Source organism: Bos indicus x Bos taurus, chromosome 20 (assembly GCF_003369695.1).
Source record: "Bos indicus x Bos taurus breed Angus x Brahman F1 hybrid chromosome 20, Bos_hybrid_MaternalHap_v2.0, whole genome shotgun sequence".
NCBI lineage: Eukaryota > Metazoa > Chordata > Mammalia > Artiodactyla > Bovidae > Bos > Bos indicus x Bos taurus.
In genome coordinates this window covers 18,243,271-18,266,818 of record NC_040095.1, presented here as the reverse complement: position 1 = coordinate 18,266,818, position 23,548 = coordinate 18,243,271, and the positions used below count along the sequence as shown (strand labels likewise).

Sequence of the window (23,548 nt, the reverse complement as noted above, 5' to 3'; positions counted from 1 at the left end):
TGTGATAAACCATAATGGAAAAGAATATAAAAAACAATATTTATATGGATATAACTGAATCACTTTGCTGTTACAGCAGAAATTAAGACAAAATTGTATATCAACTATACTTCAATAAAATTGAAAATAAATAATACTGGATATTGAGTATGTGGGCCCCCAATGGGTGGGATATCATTAATACTGTAGTAATCCAATATAAGGTACTATTTTAATTTTTTTGTTAGACAAACTCTTTAGTATATTCATTTAGCATATAAATTTTGGATTTCCAACTGGATCAAATTAAAAGCTTTAATATTATTTTTATGTATATATTATTCAATTACCTTTTATCTGTTTTTGGTTTTAAATCAGCAAATCTAGAATTAGCATTGTTTGCTGAACTGGTGCTTGCTCAGTACCTAAAATTTAAAGTTCCTTCTTTTTTCCTCCTTGGGCTGTAGCCACCTAAAGTGGCACTCAGTTTTTCTGTTCTCTTCCTGTTTTAGATTTTTGTACCCTGAAGGTATAGTTTTCACTTTCTTTTTCTGGCTGTTGAGGGGAAAAGAGGGAGGCTGAAGGGGTCAGGTGCTTCTAGTCAACTTATCCCTGGGATTGCCCCTGTCCAAGGAATAATCAGTCCCCTTCTCACGCTGGCACCTTTTTAAAAACTTACAGAAAGACTTCTCTGTCTAGCTGACTAAAACTTTTCCATTTTTTCCTTTTCGGTGTTTACCTGATAAGCTCCTGTTGGTCCCTAGTAGCCTCTCTGTGATCAGTGCCCCTTCTCTGGGGTGTCCTAATCAACCTTAGCGGGGCTAGTGTCTACATCTAGAAAAGCAACGGTGACACCACGTTATCTTTTACATTTGCATACGAGACTCCTTGCATATTGATAAGTAGCAGCTCTTAGGAGAGCCCAGGTACATGGATCAAGTGCTTTGCATTTTTAGCATTAATTGTACCAACTCCTCAGTTTTTTTGGGGGGCATGCTGGAGCCGGGTGCTCCTTTACCTCTCTCCTCTTCACTAAATGTTGAGACACAGGTATCCGGGCATGGGACCTCTTACACTGAACTGGGTTGGGGAATGAGTTGCTTGTGACAGCGGCAAGCAGACACGGCACAGAAGCTTGTGACCGAAACAACAGTGTTTGTGGGAAGCCATGATCTCCTGAGACGGCTCTCACACCAAACCCACAAATGGCCCACAATACCTAAGCAAGTGTTCAGGTGGCGTCGTGTCTTACTACTTTGAGGAATAGGCTGAAATTTGACTCAGAAAAGTTCAGAGGGGGAAAGGGAAATGGTTTATGGGTGCCTATAGGAACATATTGGAGAAGGAAATGGCAACCCACTCCAGTGGTCTTGCCTGGAGAATCCCAGGAACGGGAGCCTCATGGGCTGCCGTCTATGGGGTTGCACAGAGTCGGACACGACTGAAGCGACTTAGCAGCAGCAGCAGCAGCATAGGAACATATAAAGTCACAGACACTAGGTACTACTCTGGCCTCAATGCTTGCCAGCACTGCCTGGTCAGTGGATTAGACCTGTGCCATGGCACCAGGAGGGCTGTCATTCCTCATCCTTAACAGATGGATCTTTTCAAAATGTAGCCAGTTATCTATCTATACAGTATTTGCAATTTGTAGAAAGACTTTTTTCTTAAAATTAAAAAAAACTTTCCAATTTCAACAGCATTCTCAAAGGTTCAAGGTCTGATATGAGGTCTAACAATTACACATTGAAAAACTCAACTCTATAGTTGGTCAAGTTCACAAAAACCTCATTAACTAGTCTCCTACTGATAAGAATTAGAAAGAAAGGGAATATAAGACTAGGTTCATGATAATCACTTGTGGGTCATGACACAAGAGCAGAAAATAAAATAGAAATTTTCTGACATTTGACAATGTTAATCGGCTATACCTCAACAACAAAAAAGAAAAAAGAGACACTGACGTATAGAACAGTCTTATGGACTCTGTGGGAGAGGGAGAGGGTGGGAAGATTTGGGAGAATGGCACTGAAACATGTAAAATATCATGTATGAAACGAGATGCCAGTCCAGGTTCAATGCACGATACTGGATGCTTGGGGCTGGTGCACTGGGACGACCCAGAGGGATGGTATGGGGAGGGAGGAGGGAGGAGGGTTTAGGATGGGGAACACATGTATACCTGTGGTGGATTCATTTTGATATTTGGCAAAACTAATACAATTATGTAAAGTTTAAAAATAAAATAAAATTAATTTAAAAAAATTAAAAAAAAAATAAAACCCCTGCAATTAAAAAAAAAAAAAAAAAAGAAATTTTCTGACATTTCATGTTTAAATCCAATTACCTGACAGGATATTTTCTGCTTTGATGAACGCATTAGGACTTGGTCACATAGTAACCAGATTCATAGAAAAGTAGTTTAAGCTGCCAACTGATGCATTAAAATAAAGGAAATGTAGGATTTTTCCTAAGTTAAAAACCTCCAATGATGCATTTTTTCAATTGTGGAAGGCAATGAATTAAAAAATACTTAACATAAAGCTAGAAAATGGTTAAATAAATGAAAGCATTGCAAGAACTGAACATATTAATAAAAATAAACTAATTTTGTTTCTAACTTTTCAACTATAATTTTTGATATAATCCTCAGTAAAATCACCCTTGAAGGTGAAAATGAGCAAAGTGACTGTACAACCAGCAGGACAAAGTCAGTGCTGATAACCTCTGCTTGCTCGTCCTCTAAGACTGCATCTTATCGTTCACACAATCTGCTCAGGCCCACAAAGGGGGTACCACAACCTGTCTCCTTGTACTATAGTGGCTGCAGCAGGCCACAGCAACTGGGGTTAAGGGAAAATGTTCTGATTAAATAAACTACAGTGAACTTGTTTTAGGACTTCATGCAAATATTAACCTTATTTTAAGACAAAAGGGAAAACAATTACTCAAGTTCACAGCTCATTTAGCTGTCACTGGACAACAGAGGTCCGTCTAGTCAAAGCTATGGTTTTTCCATTAGTCATGTTTAGATGTGAGAGTTGGACTATAAAGAAAGCTGAGCGCTGAAGAATTGATGCTTTTGAACTGTGGTGTTGGAGAAGACTCTTGAGAGTCCCTTGGACTGCAAGGAGATCCATCCTAAAAGAGATCAGTCCTGAATATTCATGGGAAGGACTGATGCTAAAACTGAAACTCCAATACTTTGGCCACCTGATGTGAAGAGCTGACTCATTTGAAAAGACCCTGATGCTGGGAAAGATTGAGGGGAAGAAGAGAAGGGGACGACAGAGGATGAGATGGTTGGATGGCATCACCGACTCAATGGACGTGAGTTTGAGTAAACTCCGGGAGCTGGTGAGGCGTGCTGCAGTCCAAGGGGCCGCAAAGAGTCGGACACGATTAAGCAACCGAACAGAACTGAACTGGACAACTGAAAAGATAAAAAATAGTCCAGTTTTAAAAGTTTTGATAGAGACAAAAAGGGTACTAAGAATGATATTCATCCTTCCTCATCACTGCTGCTCCAGGCATCTTCAAATGCTGGATTTAACTGTGATCTGGTTGAAGTCTAAAAAAGGAAGCAAAAAAGAAGATTCAATTATTCTACCTCATAATTTTAGGCTCACAATATAATTATGAAATCAGATAAAAAGCAACTAGATTATTTTGAAAGAAACTATATAACTGTTTATTTAAAACCAAAAGTAACTTAAGAAACACCCACATTCAATATAAAACAATGCAACTTCATTTTAAATAGACATATCAGACTTTATTCAAATTATGCTTCCCTCAATGTAGTTACCTCATACACAGACACAGACACACAAGATGCTACTACTATTATGAAGGCATTTTTTTTTTTTTTTATAACCCTTTGGAGTTACTAGGAGTACAGGGCACGCTCATATCCGTGTGGCTAAGACTGGACTCAGGTCTGCAGGCTGGCTTGACAGCCCAAAATATTAAAGTGAGCAATTTTTTACTGTTTTGGTGGACTTGATTTTTATAAATAAGCAAAATTCATATACAGGGAATAAGGTGTTCATCAAATGGAGCAATACCCTTTTTGGTGTGAAGTAGTGAGGTTTGTTTGTTTGTTTTTATAGCTAGTAAAGTAGTGGAAAAAGACAGACAAAATGTGTTGGATTTGCTAACATTTTGTCATTAGCACACAGGTTTCCCTTTGAAAGAGAATATGCATTAGATGGTGTTTCAAAAACAACAAAACATCACAGTATTCTTACAACTTTAGAGCTGTACCTAAATAAATGTAATCAGCAATAGAGGAATTTTAATTATTTGTAGTAGTTCAAATCAATTCACTTGTTTGGGGAATTTGTTTGAATGGCTACCCTCTTATTCTTAGGCAAATGATTCAGGGACTTTAAAATGATCTCTGTTGTTTTTGAGTACCTAGGTTTTATGAATCATGTGTGCTTCTTATTTTGAAGTTTTTACATTTGCTGTCAGTTTGTTCACATCCCAAATCCAATAACATATTAGTACTCAGATTATTCTTAAATTATTTTAGAAGTATTACCTTTTACAACATACACCAATATTTTATGTTAAGGGTAACCCTTACTGCATATTTAAGAATGTTCATTTCCTTTTTGATGAACATGATAGCTTAGACTCTTAATATTCAAACAATGATAACAGCTGAAAAAAGTGGCTGTTTCCAGTAAATTTCCCAAGTGTCAGCCAGGATAGTCAGAAAACAATATATTAATTTAGGTATTCTTTATAGCTGTGAAAGCTATAGATCTGAGTCCTTTACTTAATCTTATAATGTTGGCCATTGTTACTTAGTTGTTCAAGCAAAATTCCATTATACCCTGTGTCCAGATCCAAAACTATTATCAAAGCTTAGCTAACTACTCACTTATTTCCAGTAGCAGTCCACTGATATGCAAGAGTAGCATACTGAAGTCTGTTCGTTTATTCTTTCAACCAAGCATTTACTGAAATTCCTACCTTTCTGGGTTTATGATTTAACTACCAAGTTAGGTTATTTAGTGACAGTTTATTTAAAGACCCATTGTCCTCTGCAGTGAGGTGATTATTTTTCCCTACTCTATCTCTAAAAGCCTTTAACTCTGCATTAGATGTCTACCAAAAATGTCCTTAGGTAGATAAGTCACACAAAGGCCATGTCTCCTAATTTCACTATGGAAGCTCAATATATAACCTATTAAACACTTAAGTTTCATTTGAAGAATCAACAGAGAAGCAGAATTATATTTTAATGTAAATTATTGTTGCTATGATAGGCAAACAAAAATAAGTGAAAACTAGAAATGTGGTTGCATATAAATTTTACTGTATTTATAGTAGTAAAGAAAAAATATGAATGTATTACAGTATTATTAGAAGTACATTTTATTGCTAAACATCACAAATAAAACATCTTATAATTGAAAGCTGCAGTAAAAATGTCACCCCTGATATAGTACTGTTTGAGACCTATGGATCAATTTAACTACCATCCATTACTTCAGTTTTCTCTACAACATCTCCTCCTAGTGGACATTCTTTCTATGCTTGAACATATCCATCTCTATTTAACCAGCCTGCCTATTCTGCTGATAGCTGTGAAGGGAAATCAGAGTTAAAAGGGGATCTAGTTCAGGTCCATAGAATGCGAAGGAAGAATGAAACCAATTTTAACATCTTCCACACATATATCTTACTAAATTTGATAAATTCAAAAATTTTTTACTGGTAATTAGTGGAAAGTCTTTAAAGGTAGAACATAGGGTTGTCTGAATATAGAAAGCAATTACACATTTTATCACTGTTGTTTATTCTGACTCTTTTGCAACCCCACAGACTGTAGCCTGCCACGCTCCTCTGTCCATGGGATTTCCCAGACAAGCATACCGAAGTTGAGTTGCCATTTCCTTCTCCAGGGGATCTTCCCAACCCAGGAATGGAACTGGCGTCTCCTGCACTTCCAGGCAGATTCTTTACACAGAGTTACCAGGAAAGACCCCAAGGTTATACATCTAAATAAAAGTTACATACTGTGTAACTGTCAAAATAAAGTAAGATTCTTGATGAGAAGTCAGGTTTAGATTGTAATATAGTCACTCTAGATCTCAGGCAGGAAAAACTGATTAGGAGTTGTATAGGCTTGCCTTGAGTGTGACCAGATATTAGGAAGAGTGTGCAAAAGGAAGGCAGATCCATCAGAAAAATAAAACAAACTTCCCCAGCAAAAAAAAAAAAAAAGCAACCTATCAACTATATAATAGGATTTATGCTTAAAGATCATAAAACTTGCTTCTATTGCCCAATGCCCTTCAGGTTTTTATGGTAGAAATAAATCCTCCTCTATAGGTTGGGTATCAGGAGAAACAATCCTAAGGGATTCTGTCTTGGTTGATGGAGAAGTATATTTCATCTCAAAAGTCTATTTGAGGTACCATCTCATGCTGGTCAGAATGGCTGCTATCTAAAAATCTACAAACAATAAATGCTGGAGAGGGTGTGGAGAAAAGGGAACCCTCTTACACTGTTGGTGGGAATGCAAACTAGTACAGTCACTATGGAGAACAGCGTGGAGATTCCTTGAAAAACTGGAAATAGAACTGCCACATGACCCAGCAATCCCACTGCTGGCATACACATGGAGGAAACCAGAACTGAAAGAGATACGTGTACCCCAGTGTTCAGCACAGCACTGTTTACAATAGCCAGGACATGGAAGCAACCTAGATGTCCATCAGCAGATGAATGGATAAGAAAGCTGTGGTACATATACACAATGGAGTATTACTCCGCCATTAAAAAGAATACATTTGAATCAGTTCTAATGAGGTGGATGAAACTGGAGCCGATTATACAGAGTGAAGTAAGTCAGAAAGAAAAACACCAATACAGTATACTAACACATATACATGGAATTTAGAAAGATGGTAACGATAACCCTATATACGAGACAGCAAAACGGACACAGATGTATAGAACAGTCTTTTGGACTCTGTGGGAGAGGGAGAGGGTGGGATGATCTGGGAGAATAGCACTGAAACATGTATATTACCATATATGAAACAGACTGCCAGTCCAGGTTCGATGCATGAGACAGGGTGCTCAGGGCTGGTGCACCGAGATGACCCAGAGGGATGGGATGGAGAGGGAGGGGGGTTCAGGATGGGGGACACATGTACACCCATGGCTGATTCATGTGAATGTATGGCAAAACCACAATATTGTAAAGCAATTAGCCTCCAACTAAAATAAATAAATTGAAAAAAAAAAAAGTCGATCTGAAAGGTAACCTAAGAACAATTTTACTTCAATGATTCTGATGTTTGAAGATATTATAAACTTGCCCTAGATCATTAATGAATGGCAGAACTGGAATTCAAACTCAATTACCAGTATTACTATTATTTAGTTTACCTGACACTAAAGACAGGTGAGTGTGTAAATGTATATATGTGTGTGTTTTGTGTTAACTTGCCTCTCTGAGGAACTGCAGCAGTCATTCATTTGAGAGGTGAGATGAAAATACTTCTAAATATCAGTCAAACAGTAAGTATTCATGTAAGGCTGGAGAAGGAAATGGCAAGCCACTCCAATATTCTTGCCTGGAGAATCCAGTGGACAGAGGAGCCTGGTGGGCTGCAGTCCATGGGATTGCACAGAGTTGACATGTAAGGAAGAGGGTCTGGTATACACAGACTACTCTACTGAGATCTGCATCATGATCATATTCATGTTCTACTTATATTCACAGGAATCTTCAAAAGTTTTGTGGAAATAATCTTATCATTTATCATCTTATAAAGAGAATGGTGCTTATCTTAAAGCACATACATGCTGCTGCTGCTGCTGCCAAGTCGCTTCAGTCGTGTCCGACTCTGTGCGACCCTATGGACTGTAGCCTACCAGGCTCCTCCACCCATGGGGCAAGAACATTGGTGTGGGTTGCCATTGCCTTCTCTGAAAGCATATACATAGTGCATTTTAAAAGGTAAATGCAAAACCTAACTTGTTTTTTGTGTATACCTATTTGATTTATACTTGTTCAGCTTAATTGCCTATATACAAAAATTCTTGCAGATGAGGAAGAATCAAACTATCACGATAACTATATAATAAGGAAATAAACCATCAGAGTCACATACTATCTTTATAAAATAAACAATTTCAGTTTTCTTCTATTATCTTTTTTCATACACAAGTCAAAGATTATTTACTTTTATTTTTATAGTTTATATTTGATGAATGATTGTTAAACATTCTAGTGTGGCCTAGTGTTATAAGTTAGATTTAATGTATACAATAATTCCCCAACAGCAGGACACAGTAATTAACATTTTAAGCTTTGTATAAGAAAAAATTCAGTTTTTAAAGCAGCTATACACTAAAACTACTCAAAGTCATACTAAACCAAATAAGACACATATCTATAAAATTTCACCTTTAGATAGCTTGACATGAAAATAAAAAAATTAAGAGGCTACTACCTAAGACCAGAGACCATGTCTTATTTATCTTTGTTTTACCACAACATTTTTCAGGTTCTTTATTCACAGTGTCATATTTACACTAATTTATCTGGTAAAAGTGCAAACTGATAAAATTTGACAGTGTGAATAAAGGACCTTAAAAATGTCATACAAGATAACTCAAGTCCCAAGAAGTCGTGGCATTTCCCTGGTGATCCACTGGTTAAGACTCCATGCTTCCACTGTAGGAAGTATGGGTTTGATCCCTGGTTCCAAATAGGAAAAGGAGTACATCAAGGCTGTACACTGTCACCCTGATTATTTAACTTGTATGCAGAGTACATCATGAGAAACGCTGGGCTGGAGGAAGCACAAGCTGGAATCAAGATTGCCAGGAGAAATATCAATAACCTCAGATATGCAGATGATACCACCCTTATGGCAGAAAGCAAAGAAGAACTAAAGGGCCTCTTGATGAAAGTGAAAGAGGAGAGGGAAAAGTTGGCTTAAAGCTCAACATTCAGAAAACTAAGATCATGGCATCCGGTCCCATCACTTCATGGCAAATAGATGGGGAAATAGTGGAAATAGTGGCTGACTTTATTTTTCTGGGCTCCAACATCGCTGCAGATGGTGGTTGCAGCCATGAAAGTAAAAGACGCTTACTCCTTAGAAGGAAAGTTATGACCAACTTAGACAGCATATTAAAAAGCAGATATTACTTTGCCAACAAAGGTCCGTCTAGTCAAGGCTATGATTTGTCCAGTGGTCATGTATGGATGTGAGAGTTGGACTGTGAAGAAAGCTGAGCACCGAAGAATTGATGCTTTTGAACTGTGGTGTTGCAGAAGACTCTTGAGAGTCCTTTGGACTGCAAGGAGATCCAACCAGTCCATCCTAAAGGAAATCAGTCCTGAATATTCATAGGAAGGACTGATGCTAAAGCTGAAACTCTAATACTTTGGCCACCTGATGCGAAGAGTTGACTCATTGGAAAAGACCCTGATGCTGGAAGGGACTGGAGGCAGGAGGAGAAAGGGACGACAGAGGATGAGATGGCTGGATGGCATCACTGACTCAATGGACATGAGTTTGAGTGAACTCCAGGAGTTGGTGATGGACAGGGAGGCCTGGTGTGCTGCAATTCATGGGGTGGCAAAGAGTCAGACATCACTGAGCGACTGAACTAACTAACTAAGAATGACAGAAAACTATATTATGAAAGACAATGTTTACAAATAGTTATTAATGACATGGAAAAAGTCTAAGAAGGATGCTAAGTTGTATGTTCAAGCATGATATTAACTATGTTAAAAATATGCACAGGATAAAACAAGAATGAAATAAATAAAAATGTTAAAATTGATAAACTTCAGAAATTTATTTAATTCTCAATATTTTTTTGAATTTTCCTTATGTATTATACAGGTAAGTTATTTAAACAATCAGAAAATAGCAAGAAATGCTTTAAAAGCCTCTCCCATTTAAAGTAAATTAGTAAAAATTTTTTTATGATTTAGAAGTCACTGTACAACTTGTATAAATAATATTTACCTCATCATCATCATCAGGAACTGATTCACATAAGGATGGTACCCAAGCAAGAATATTGCAGTCTCTGCTACCACTGTAAAGTTCCTATAATACAGAAAACAAAGATGTGGTTGTGGGTCAGCTGAAAGCTGATGACAATTTGAAATGAACCATTTTTTAAATGACTAATTCTTAGGTTAGATTAGATGAAATCTATTTCTATTCCCTAAAGAAACTGGATTGATGCCCTTTTCTGTTTGTTTAAGAAATAGTAAAACTTTGTTTTGTATTTTAAAATAGCATTATCCTAATGTTAGAATTTGCTTACATGGTTAAAATTCACAAAAATCATTGCCATAGTTTTGTTTTTTTTTTTAAATCAATTGTATCCATATATTTCAAGTGTCCGAGAATAAAAAAATGGTTGCGTCAACAACTGAACTTTTAATAAAGGCTTTCAATGAAGAAACCATACGTTGTTGTTCAGTTGCTAAGTTGTGTCTGACTCTCTGTGACCTCATGGATGGTAGCACACCAGGGTCCTCTGTCCTCCACTATCTCTCAGAATTTGCTCAAATTCACGTCCATTGCGTTGGTGATGCTATCTAACCACCACATCCTCTACTGCCCTCTTCTTTAGCTTTCAATCTTTCCCAGCATCAGGATCTTTTCCACTTAGTCGGCTCTTTGCATCAGGAGGCCAAAGTATTGGAACTTCAGCATCAGTCCTTCCAGTGAATATTCAGGGTTGATTTCCTTTAGGATTGACTGGTTTGATCTCCTTGCAGACCAAGGGACTCTCAAGAGTCTTCTTCAGCACCACAATTTGAAAGCATCAGTTTTTCAGTGCTCAGCATTTTTTTATGGTCCAACTCTCACATCCATACATGACTACTGGAAAAATCATAGCTTTGACTATAAGAACCTTTGTGGGCAAAATGATGTCTCTCCCTTTTAATATGCTGTCTAGGTTTGTCATAGCTTTTCTTCCAAGGAGCAAGTGTCTTTTAATTTCATGGCTTTAATTTTAATTTGTCATTATCTGCAGTGATTTGAGAGTCCAAGAAAAGAAAATCTGATACTGCTTCCACTCTTCCCCCTTTTATTTGCCATGAAGTGATGAAGTGGATGCCATGATCTTAGTTTTTTTGAATGCTGAGTTTTAGGCCAGCTTTATTCACTCTCCTCTTTCACTCTCATCAAGAGGCTCTTTAGTTCTTCACTTTTTGCCACTAGAGTGGTATCATCTGCATAACTGAGGCTGTTGATATTTCTCCCAGCAATCTTGATTCCAGCTTGAGATTCATCCAGCCTGGCATTTCACATGATGTACTCTGCATATGGGCCTCTCTGGTGGCTCAGATCGTAAAGTGTCTGCCCACAATGCGGGAGACCTGGATTTGATCCCTAGGTCAGGAAGATCCCAGGGAGAAGGAAATGGTAACGCACTCTAGTACTCTTGCCTGGAAAACCCCATGGATGGAGAAGCCTTGTAGGCTATAGTCCATGGGGTCGCAAAGAGTTGGACACGACTGAGCAACTTCACTTCTACTCTGTATATAAGTTAAATAAGCAAGGTGACAATATACAGCCTCGTCATACTTTTTTCCCACTTTGGAATGAGTCAGTTGTTCCATGTCTGGTTCTAACTGTTGTTTCCTTACCTGCATACAAGTTTCTCGGGAGACAGGTAACATGGTTTGGTACTCTCATTTCTGTAAGAATTCTCCACATTTTGTTGTGATCCACACAGTCAAAGGTTTTAGCATAGTCAATGAAGCTGAAGTAGATGTATTTTTGGAACTCCTTTGCTTTCTCCATGATCCAACGAATGTTTGCAATTTGATCTCTGTTCCTGTCTTTTCTAAACCCAGCTTGTACATCTGGAAGTTCCTGGTTCACGTACTGCTGGAGCCATTAGCTTGAAGGATTTTGAACATAACTTTGCTAGTAAGTGAAATGAGTGCTTTGAACATTCTTTGTCATTGCCCTTCTTCAGGATTGGAATGAAAACTGAACTTTTCCAGATATGTGTTCACTGCTGAGTTTTCCAAATTTTCTGACACATTGAGTGCAGCACTTTAACAGCATCATCTTTTAGGATTTTAAATAGCTCAGCTTAATTCCATGACCTCCACTAACTTTGTTGGTAGTAATGCTTCCTAAGGCCCACTCAACTTCACACTCCAAGATGTCCAACCCTAGGTGAGTGACCACACAACTGTGGTTATCCAGGTCATTAACATCTTTTTTGTATAGTTCTTCTGTGTATTCTTGCCACCGCTTCTTAGTCTGTTCTGCTTCTGTTAGGTCCTTACCATTTCTGTCCTTTATCATGCCCATCCTTGCATGAAATGTTCCCTTGACATCTTCAATTTTCTTGAAAAGATCTCGACTCTTACACATTCTATTGTTTTCCTCTATTTTTTTGCACTGTTCATTTAAGAAAGCCTTCCCATCTCTTTGCTATTCTGTAGAACTCTGCATTCTGTTGGATGTATTTTTTCATTTTTCCCTTGCCTTTTCCTTTTCTTTTTTCCTCAGCTATTTGTAAAGCCTCCTCAGGTAACTACTTTGCAGGAACCATAAGAGTTTCTAGCTAAAATAGGCCAGGAATTGAAAAAAAGTTTTATTTAGCTCAAAACTGCCTAACTAACTAATGAAGAGCATTAAGATTCATATGCCAAGCTTGTTGAGAAGCTTATTTTATAAGCTGGGACTGATGCAGTCAATGGCAATGTCTTTATGGATATGGTGTCTGTACATGCTTAACAACGTTCGTTCTTCTTCTGACAAAACTTCAGAAATATGTTATATTGGCTAGTACTGAAAATATTTCTGTGGGGCAGTGAAATAGATACTCTCACATACAGAGGGTATAAATTGATATAATCCTTTCAGAAACTGAAATCTCTGTATGTGTCAGTTTTTGTATACATTTCTAAGAAGTCATGCTAAAGACACGTATGAAATTCAAGGTTATTATCACCAATATTATATTTATAATAAAACAATAATTTTCCAAATATTATTGTCTAGGGTTATGATTTATATATAAATCTATGCTGCATTAATATGATATATAGCCACTACATTTGTTTTTGAAGAATATTTAATGACACTGGAAAATAGTGTCATTAAAGAGAAAGGAGTAGGATATAAACCAAATACAGAGTGAAAAGAAAAAAACAGGATGTAAAACACTAGGTCAATTTTTTAAAAAGCTACTAAGCAAAGAATAAGGGCTAGAAAGAAAAATCAGCAAAATGTTAAGTTAAAACTCTGACTGTTTACTTTTCTCACAAATGTATTTCTACACAAATATTTCTAACACTACAACTTTCTTTCTGATCTGGTATTAAATTATTTAGTTTTATTTTTATTCATCTCAAAAGCGATTTGAGGCATAGTAAAATCAGTATTTTTCTAAAAAACATAAAAGTAAAGGTTCTTGGTAAACAGAAAATAAGATTATGAAGTAACTTATAGGAAATATAGATGTAAAGAAAATTAAGTAAATTATGCAAGGAGATCCAATCAGTCCATTATAAAGGAGACTGGTCCTGGTTGTTCTTTGGAAGGAATGATGCTAAAGCTAAAACTCCAGTACTTTGGCCACCTCATGCGAAGAGTTGACTCATTGGAAAAGACTCTGATGCTGGGAAGGATTGGGGGCAGGAGAAGGGGACAACAGAGGATGAGATGGCTGGATGGCATCACTGACTCGATGGACGTGAGTCTGAGTGAACTCCGGGAGTTGGTGATGGACAGGGAGGCCTGGCGTGCTGCGATTCATGGGGTTGCGAAGAGTTGGACACGACTGAGCGACTGAACTGAACTAACACATTATCAAATTTCCTAGATGGAACAAAATTCTACAGACTGTACTGTTTAAAATTTAGAATGCACGGTTACTGTGGATGGTGCAAAGATATTTTCATATGCCCAGTGCTGCAGAGCAATTTAGTTCCTGAGAAGACAAGATTATATACTTAAGATAAACTAAGGTCAGGTAACCTTGTTTTCTCATGATTAAATGAAAGTGCTATATCTTTGCCAGGAATATCACATACACTTTGGCAATTTGACTAAGCTGATGCTTGCCAGTCTTAGTCAAGGTAAAATTATTTTATCTTTGTAGTTAATATTTTGTAGGGTGAAACTTTGAGACTATGTAATATCCATTCCTCATCAGACTTTCAAGTTATTAGGTTAATTACTAGTAGCAGAATGGATTCAGGAATCCCTATTCTAGTCAATAGAAAATAATCAACTATTATCATTATTTATTTTGATGTTGGATATATCTTCAAATTTTTATATTTATAGCAGAATTACTATAAATATCAATTTTATTTTCCAATAGCGAGTTTTTGTGTAATATATAATTGGTAAAAGGGTTCTGCTGCTAAATGGATGCAAAAGCACTACTCTTTTACTTTTATAATTAGATTTATAATTATCTTCCTTTTCATAAATCATAATAGATGGAATGGGATAAGAGCTGGAAGCTTTCTGATATAATAAAGTAATTAAAATCTTTCTTAGTACATAGCACATGCAGAAATGATGTTTGTCAAGAGGCAACTGGCCTCAGCTTTCTGGCTAGACCTGGTCCAGTGATTTCAGGGACTGAGAGGAATCAATTATCTTTACTTACTTTTAATCTGTTCTAATCCATCTTCACTCACTTTCAGTCCAATCTTCCTAGCAGGAACATCTGCTAGGAAGCTCTGATACAGTGAAAAGCGATAGCTGGTAGTCAGAATACTTGAATTAAAATCTTGGCTTTGTCTCTAGTGACTCTGAATAAGAAAAGTACTGTATTCTATAAATTTCTTTGAATGGATAATCACCCTCTGTCAATCTACTTGCAGATTTGAAGCAGGTTATATCACCCCCTCGTTGCCTTAGTACTAGTTTCCCAGAAGCAACACTAAAAATAGTTAAGAAGTAGTACATCAGGCGGAGAAGGCAACGGCACCCCACTCCAGTACTCCTGCCTGGAGAATCCCATGGACGGAGGAGCCTGGTAGGCTGTAGTCCATGGGGTCGCTGAGGGTCGGACATGACTGAGTGACTTCACTTTCACTTTTCACTTTCATGCACTGGAGAAGGAAATGGCAACCCATTCCAGTGTTCTTGCCTGGAGAATCCCAGGGACGGGGGAGCCTGGTGGGCTGCCGTCTATGGGGTCGTACAGAGTCGGACACGACTGAAGCAACTTAGCAGCAGTAGCAGTACATCAGGAAACTGGCCAATCAGAAGAGATACTGGACATAGAGTAGAAGCAGGGTTTTAAAGGTCCCTCTTAGTTACTAGGTTGAAGTAAGGTCTAGGAGGCTCTAGGAAATATGGTGAAGCTGGAGGTCATGTAAGGGGCTTAGTACAAAAGCTATGTAACAAACTAAAGGATATGTGTTTGAGTATTTTAATAATGAATACTGCCATATAGACGTGTGCTAGCTGAAAACTAGCCCTGTATATCTTACTTCACAGTGTCAGACACAGATTAAGTAATGCCTATTAATGAGTGACTGAATAGGTGATAAAGTCCCTCCAAGCAATAACTCATGGACGGAGAAGCCCGGTAGGCTACAGTCCATGGGGTCGCGAAGAGTTGGACACGACCGAGCAACTTCACTTTCACGCACTGGAGAAGGAAATGGCACTCCAGTATTCGTGCCTGGAGAATCCCAGGGACAGAGGAGCCTGGTGGGCTGCCGTCTATGGGGTCACACAGAGTCGGATATGACCGAAGCCACTTAGCAGCAGCAGCAATAACCCACAATTTTCATTTTCTCGGTATTTAATTTTTATAAGCCTCATTTTCCTCATCTACAATGCAGGGAAAAATCCCAACAATCTCGCTACACTTAAGAATCACTTAAAGGAGCATATGAGATAATCTATGCAAAAGTTCTATGGAGAAAACACTCTGTTCCATTGGTGAGACTAAAGAGAAAGATTAAGATGTTAAAAAAACAAAACCCATAGGTTTTGGCAAGCTAGCTATCCGAACATTTTAAATTCCCTTAAGTATCATTCTTACCTGGAAATTAGACTGAAATACACAGCAGTCAACACTTTTATAGTGTCCCTTAAGCATAGTTATCTGTTCTCCAGAGTAAATTGTATAAACAGCAATGGTGCTACCATATGGTACAAAAACAAATTCTGAACTGCAGCCAGAGGAGACAGTGAATTTCAATCCTTTTCTACTATCATTATATACTTTTCCATAGTTGACCTGCAGGATGTAAAAGCATAAAGTTACTTAAATATGAATTAAAAAGACAATAAAGACAACTATTTACTTAAAATATTATACTATAGAAACAGCTCCAATAAGTCTAAAGAAAATGATTAGTGTCCTAATAGAAACAAGGACCAATGACATATATGTACATTTTGCATACAAGGGAAGTACAAATAGTAAAATGACCCACAAAAACAAATGTTCACATTTCAACCTTGATAGAAATAAAAATGCAAATTAAGGTAACCTTGAAAAATTATTTTAGATCGTTTAGCAAAAATTTTAATAAACCATTAAGACACTCAATATTAGTACAAGTGAAGTAAATATGTAGATGGCACTGTAATTTGGTCTTCCCTTTTAAAAGGCCAAATGGTTTATTATGCAACAAAATATAAAGTATACCTTAATAATGACACATATGTATATATAAATACATTTTTGGAGAGAGAATAACTTTCTTTTTATACATATATAAAATACATATAACATAAAATTTATATATAAATATACATGTAACAAAATTTATAGTATAAAGAAAAAATACATATAACACAAAATTTGCCATCTTAACCGTATTTAAATATACAGTTCAGTGACATTAGGGCTTTCCAGGTGGCTTAGTGGTAAAGAATCCATCTGCCAATGTAGGAAACGCAAGAGATGTGGGTTTGATCCCTGGGTCAGAGAGATCCCCTGGAGGAGGAAAGGACAACCTACTGCAGTATTCTTGCCAGGATAATCTCATGGACAGAGGAGCCTGGCGGGCTACTGTCCCTGGGGTCACAAAAAGTCCTACATGACTGACACACATCAGTGACATAAAGCATATTTACACTGCTGGGCAACCAGCACTACCATCCATTTTCTATCTTGCAAAACTGAAATTCTATACCCATTAAACAACAAAGATATTCTTACTCCTTGACCTAGTAACTACTACTGGGAATTCATCTTAGGCTAATAAATTAAACAGCAAAAAAATACGCCCAGAGGAGTTCAATGTGGCCTTATCTAGAATGGCAGAGTAATTGAGAACAGATGTAAATTCCTAAGAGTATTATATTAATTCTAGCTTATACAGCAGTTAAAAATTATAAGTTTGAAATTATGTAGAAAATGGAAATAAAAGTATAAAAAGAAAAGAACACAAATAGTATATATACTCTAATTGCAGCTTTATATAAAAAATTATATATTTGCAACAAACTAATAATTCCGCACCTGTACACCAAAGTTGCAAGCCCAACAACATCAGCATCACCTGCACAATTAGAAACAGAATTCCAGACCCCATCCCAACCTACTGAACTACAATCTTCATTTTAACAAGATCCCCAGATGATCTCTAAGTCCATCAAAGTCTGAGAAGCTTTGGGCTAAAGATATTGACAGGTTTACTTTCTGCTGATAATTTAGATAAGTAGCTTAAGGTAAGTATAAAACCAGTATCTAATGATCTGAGAATTATGAGTGAGATCACCAAAATCTCCCTTTACTATGGCTAATACTGGAGTTTAAACAGTGAGTGATTTTCCCTTTTTTCTTTTTCTAAAGGTTGGGTGGGAGTGGTGTATGTGCATGTGTGTGTTCGTGTGTATTTGTGCACATGTGTATGTGTGAGGCTCAAAAGGATATGCAATGGTAATTATGGATACTACACTTGGCTTACACACCATTGAGATTTACATGTGACAGAAATGAGCACATGTATTCAGCAATCCCACTGAAGGAGTAGTATAGTGAAATGTTAAAACGTTAAACTTAAAATCAGTAGATTTGGGTTTCTGAAACCAACTCCACTCCCCTACCTTTTTTCTGACTCTTATGAGTAATGAATGACTTAACTTTTGAGTTTCATTCTTCTAACATATTAAAAGGAAATAAAATTGTTTACCAGAGATTGTGAAAAATAAAAAGAAATAATGCATAAGAGAAAACCTAGGATACAAAAGTATTCAGTGAGTCCCTAGATTTATTCATTCTTATATATTTAAAAGTATAACATTTCCCCACTTGTGTATTTTGATCCTTCATGTACAACAACTTGTAGAATAACATCAGGGTGGGAGGATGGAGAAAAAATACAACTAGCAGAAAAAGAAAAATCTCAACTAGCAATTTTCTGTTCCTCCTAGAAAAATTATGAACTGCTAGACTGTAATGGTCTTTTTCATACATCAGAATACCTACCTACAAAACTTATGTTCTTTCCATTATACCACATTCCGTCCCAAATGTGAACTGGAAAGTGTTCAATGAGGTATAAATACTGAACTAGCTCTCTAACTTCTGTCTGTGGTTTTAGGTGCTCCCCTTGCAATCCATTTTGCAACTTACTGTCCTATTAATCTTGGTAACTCACTGTTGTGATCAAATCACCTTTGGGCTCTAAACTATCAGTACCTTTTCAATATCTATGGAATGAAGTTCTAATAACAGATTAAGGGAAGGAGAGATCTACCATTTACTAAGTGCTTAGTGTCATACACTGTGCTAGATGATTATCTAGGCTCCCAATTTTATGACTGTAAGTATTTACCATAAAAAGCAGTGTGACAAATATCATACTATATATTATTATGAAAGTAAGTGAAGAAGAACTAAAGAGCCTCTTGATGAAAGTGAAAGAGGAGAGTGAAAAAGTTGGCTTAAAGCTCAACATTCAGAAAACTAAGATCATGGAATCTGGTCCCATCACTTCATGGAAAACAGACGGGGAAACAGAGGAAACAGTGGCTGACTTTATTTTTTGGAGCTCCAAAATCACTGCAGATGGTGATTGCAGCCATGAAATTAAAAGATGCTTACTCCCTGGAAGGAAAGTTATGACCAACTTAGACAGCATATTAAAAAGCAGAGACATTACTTTGCCAACAAAGGTCCGTCTAGTCAAGGCTATGGTTTGTCCAGTGGTCATGTATGGATGTGAGAGTTGGACTGTGAAGAAACCTGAGCACCGAAGAATTGATGCTTTTGAACTGTGGTGTTGGAGAAGACTCTTGAGAGTCCCTTGGACTGCAAGGAGATCCAACCAGTCCATCCTAAAGGAGATCAGTCCTGGGTGTTCATTGGAAGGACTGACGCTGAAGCTGAAACTGCAATACTTTGGCCACCTGATGGGAAGAGGTGACTCATCTGAAAAGACCCTGATGCTGGGAAAGATTGAGGGCAGGAGGAGAAGGGGACGACAGAGAATGAGATGGTTGGATGGAATCACCAACTCAATGGACATGAGTTTGGGTAGGTTCCGGGAGTTGGTGATGGACAGGGAGGCCTGATGTGCTGCGGCTCATGAGGTCGCAAAGAGTTGGACACAACTGAGCAACTGAACTGAACTGAACTGAATAACAGGCTACTTTTGGTTATGATGTCTTCAAGTAGTTATGTACAGGCTTTGAAAAGATTTTGATGGGGAGGAAAATTTCATAGATGTTGGATAGGATGATGGCAAATACAATTCCTTATCTTATGAATTCCTTTTATTGTCCCAGAAATATATACATCTTCTCACTGCGTAAACACCTACAGTGATGCACAGACTCCGTCATAAGACAGCTCATTTCACTGTCAAACAACTATCAGCATAATTAATGACAGGTGAGGAAGAACCACTGGAGAAGAAAACAGCAAACCATTCCAGTAATCCTGCCTGGGGAATTCCACAGACAGAGGAGCCTGGTGGGCTCCTACTCTTAAAGAGCTGAACATGACTGAGAAAATTACACTTTCACTTTTCAACATTTACTGAATGTTAACATTTGCTGTAAGTAACAGACAATGTGTACTAAATGTTCTACATGTATTATTTCATGTAATATGCAAAACAATACTATGAGACAGGCAGCATTATTAAACAAAAAGAAAACACTTAGAAAGGTTAAGTATTTCAACCAAGGTCTCTTGGCTAGTAAACGACAGAATCAGAAACTAATCTAGGTTACAGTAATCAAAAAGTATAGTACTACACTGTTGTAAATTATTTTTCTTTCATTCCACTAAATGATGATCACAATCTACTGTAATACTAGTGAGCACTAGGTACTGTGGAATCATGTAAGCTGAACTAGAGGAGTTAAAGAGAAGTTGTGCCTGAGATGAATTTTGAAAGCTGAGAAGCAGCTAGCACAGAAGAGAGTATTCTAAAGCAAAGGCAGCAGTCTATGCAGCAGAATGGAAGGGTGAGAAAGCCTGGCATATTTAAGACCTCTAAGTAACTCAATAGAACTAAGGGCAGGGAAAAAATGGGGAAGTGACAAGATATGATGATATAAAGCTGGTGAGTCAGAAGAGCCAGCTTACGAAGGCCTTTTGGACAGTAGGCAAAAACATTATTTTAATGACCTGAAAGTGTACTGACGAAATACTGAAAGACTTTCATTGGGAGATGAGTTTGGGAAAAGTTAGAAGGACTTAGAGTAATTAAAGAGAGCAATCCTGAGGGTCCAGAGTAAGGCTGGAAGGGAAGACAACTATGAAAAAACGAAGAAATAATTAACAGGACCTGTAATTTGACTTAATTAGGAAGGTGGGATTTAGGAAGGGAAGAATAAAGGACAGACTCCCAGTTTCTAGACATTGGTAACTGGGTGAATGATAACATCAGTAACTAAAACAGTAAATATCAGAACAGCTATTTTAAAATTTTGTTGTTGTGACAAAAGCTATCTCTCTGTGAATTTTGACTGTGGGTACGTGTTCTGTACTCCAAGGCAATGGTCTCCTTGCAGAGTGCAGCCGGCACCTCAAGGAGTCTGTAAGATGATCCATATTGTGTGAGAGGAAAATGTGAGAATTTCTGTTTCTTTTTAACTAAAAAAAATAAGAAAATAAGCTTTAATAAAATATATAGATTCACAACACTAGGTGTATATAAATTACAAATAATTATATATATATCTGAAACATGTATTTACACATTTTTCTCAAAATAGTAAGGATACTACTCAGCAGGCAGCACCCTACAATGAAGATGGTTATCATTTATGATATGCCTATTACTCAGCAGGTTATGGTCCAACTCTTTACCTACTTCCATTCTGCCCTTACAATGACTGTTTGCTGCTGCTAAGTCGCTTCAGTCACGTCCGACTCTGTGTGACCCCACAGACGGCAGCCCACCAGGCTCCCCTGTCCCTGGGATTCTCCAGGCAAGAACACTGGAGTGGGTTGCCATTTCCTTCTCTAATGCATGAAGGTGAAAAGTGAAAGTGAAGTCGCTGAGTTGTGTCCAACTCTTAGCGACCCCATGGACACCAGGCTCCTCCATCCATGGGATTTTCCAGGCAAGAGTACTGGAGTAGGGTGCCATTGCCTTCTCCGACAATGACTGTTTAGGTACATAATAATCCAAAATCACTGCAGATGGTTGGTGATTGCAGCCATGAAATTTTGATGCTTACTCCTTGGAAGGAAAGTTATGATCAACCTAGACAGCATATTAAAAAGCAGAGACATTACTTTGCCAACAAAGGTCTGTTTAGTCAAGGCTATGGTTTTTCCAGTGGTCATGTATGGATTTGAGAGTTGGACTATAAAGAAAGCTGAGTGCTGGAGAACTGATGCTTTTGAACTGTGGTGTTGGAGAAGACTCTTGAGAGTCCCTTGGACTGCAAGGAGATTCAACCAGTCCATCCTAAAGGAAATCAGTCCTGGGTGTTCAGTGGAAGGACTGATGCTGAAGCTGAAACTCCAATACTTTGGCCACCTGATGCAAAGAGTTGACTCACTGGGAAAGACCCTGATGCTGGGAGGGATTGGGGGCAAGAGGAGAAGGGGATGACAGAGGATGAGATGACTGGATGGCATCACTGACTTGATGGACATGAGTTTGGATAAACTCCAGGAGTTGGTGATGGACAGGGAAGCCTGTCATGCTGCGATTCATGGGGTTGCAAAGAGTCGGACACGACTGAGCGACTATGGGAATGGGTATAATCAGCATTATGCTGACAGTGGAATCTAGAGTCACACTGTTGTTTTCTAGCTATTCAAACTCAGGCAAGTTACCTAATTTTATGTATTATTTTACTCATGTGTAAAATAGATACTATAATAAGAAGAACCTTCAGAGTGTTGATGTGGTCATTAAATAAGACCATATGTAGCCTGGCCTATACAGTAAAAGATAATTTTTATTAGCATAGTAACTAGGATATAAGTGCTTGATAAATATTAGCTGTTAGTATTATCACCAAATTAAAAACTTTTGGAAGCCTATTCTGAAAGTTACTAAAACAAGAGGTACATCTGGTAAGGACCATAACATAAAATTTTTAAAAAGTACTAAAAATTAATCACCACATAGGAATTCAGCATTTTCATGGAAAGGCTGTGGAGAAAAGGGGAGCCACACTGTTGGTGAGAATGTACACTGGTGCAGCCACAGTGGAAAACAGTATGGCTGTTCCTTAACAAACTGAAAACAGAGTTATCATATGATCCAGTAACCCCACTCCTAGACATATATCTGGAAAAGAAGAAAATGCTAATTCAGAAAGATACACAGACCCCAATATTCACAGCTTAACTATTTATAGTAAGACACAGAAGCAAACTAAATGTCCACTGACAGATGAATGGATAAAGAACATGTGAGATATATACACACCCACACACACACTAGAGTATTACTCAGCCATTAAAAAAAAATGCCATTTGCAGCAACAAGGATGAACCTAGAGATTATTATACTAAGTGAAGTGAGTCAAAGATAAATATTATATGCTATCATTTACATGTGGGTTCTAAAAAATTATACAGATAAACTTATTTACAAAACAGAAACAGACCCACAGACACAGAAAACAAAGTCATGGTTACCAAAGAGACGGTGAGGCGGGGTGGGGTGGGGCAGAAATATTAGAGGTATGGGATTAATAGATATTACTGTTGTTGTTAATAGATTAATAGATACACACCACCATATATAGAATATATAAACAACAAGGATTTACTATATAGCACAGGGTACTATATACAATATCTTATAATAACCTATAAAGGAAAAGAATTAAAAAAATAGATATATACAGATATATACATATGTTTAAGTGAATCACTTTGCTGTACACCTGAAACTAACACAAAATTGAAATAAACTACACTTCAATTAAAAAAAAGAATACAGTACTTTTAGAACACATCTACTTCAGTATTAAAAGTGGTATACATTTTGTTATTGTAACATTCATTTTGGATTTTGCTTACAAGTCAGATACAGTACAAAATTTGACTATTTAACTATATAGCTTTAATTTATATCAGTTGCTCTCAATCTTTTATTCTTCTTCAACATACTTGAGACATGGCA

At 37.4% G+C, this 23,548-nt stretch overlaps 1 protein-coding gene across 5 annotated transcripts in view; it reads right to left on the bottom strand.

Moving 5' to 3' along the window:
• Positions 1-3,416: 3,416 nt before the first annotated feature.
• ERCC8 (ERCC excision repair 8, CSA ubiquitin ligase complex subunit) overlaps positions 3,417-23,548 on the bottom strand; it is a 51,008-nt gene continuing 30,876 nt past the window's right edge. For all 5 annotated transcript variants that reach the window (XM_027519929.1, XM_027519931.1, XM_027519930.1 and 2 more), the window contains 3 exons: positions 16,030-16,227; positions 9,999-10,082; positions 3,417-3,550 (listed from right to left, as the gene is read on the bottom strand). In XM_027519929.1, coding sequence (XP_027375730.1) covers positions 3,482-3,550; positions 9,999-10,082; positions 16,030-16,227 — 351 coding nt within the window. In that variant the 3' untranslated portion in view covers positions 3,417-3,481. The remainder of the gene's footprint in view (positions 3,551-9,998; positions 10,083-16,029; positions 16,228-23,548) is intronic.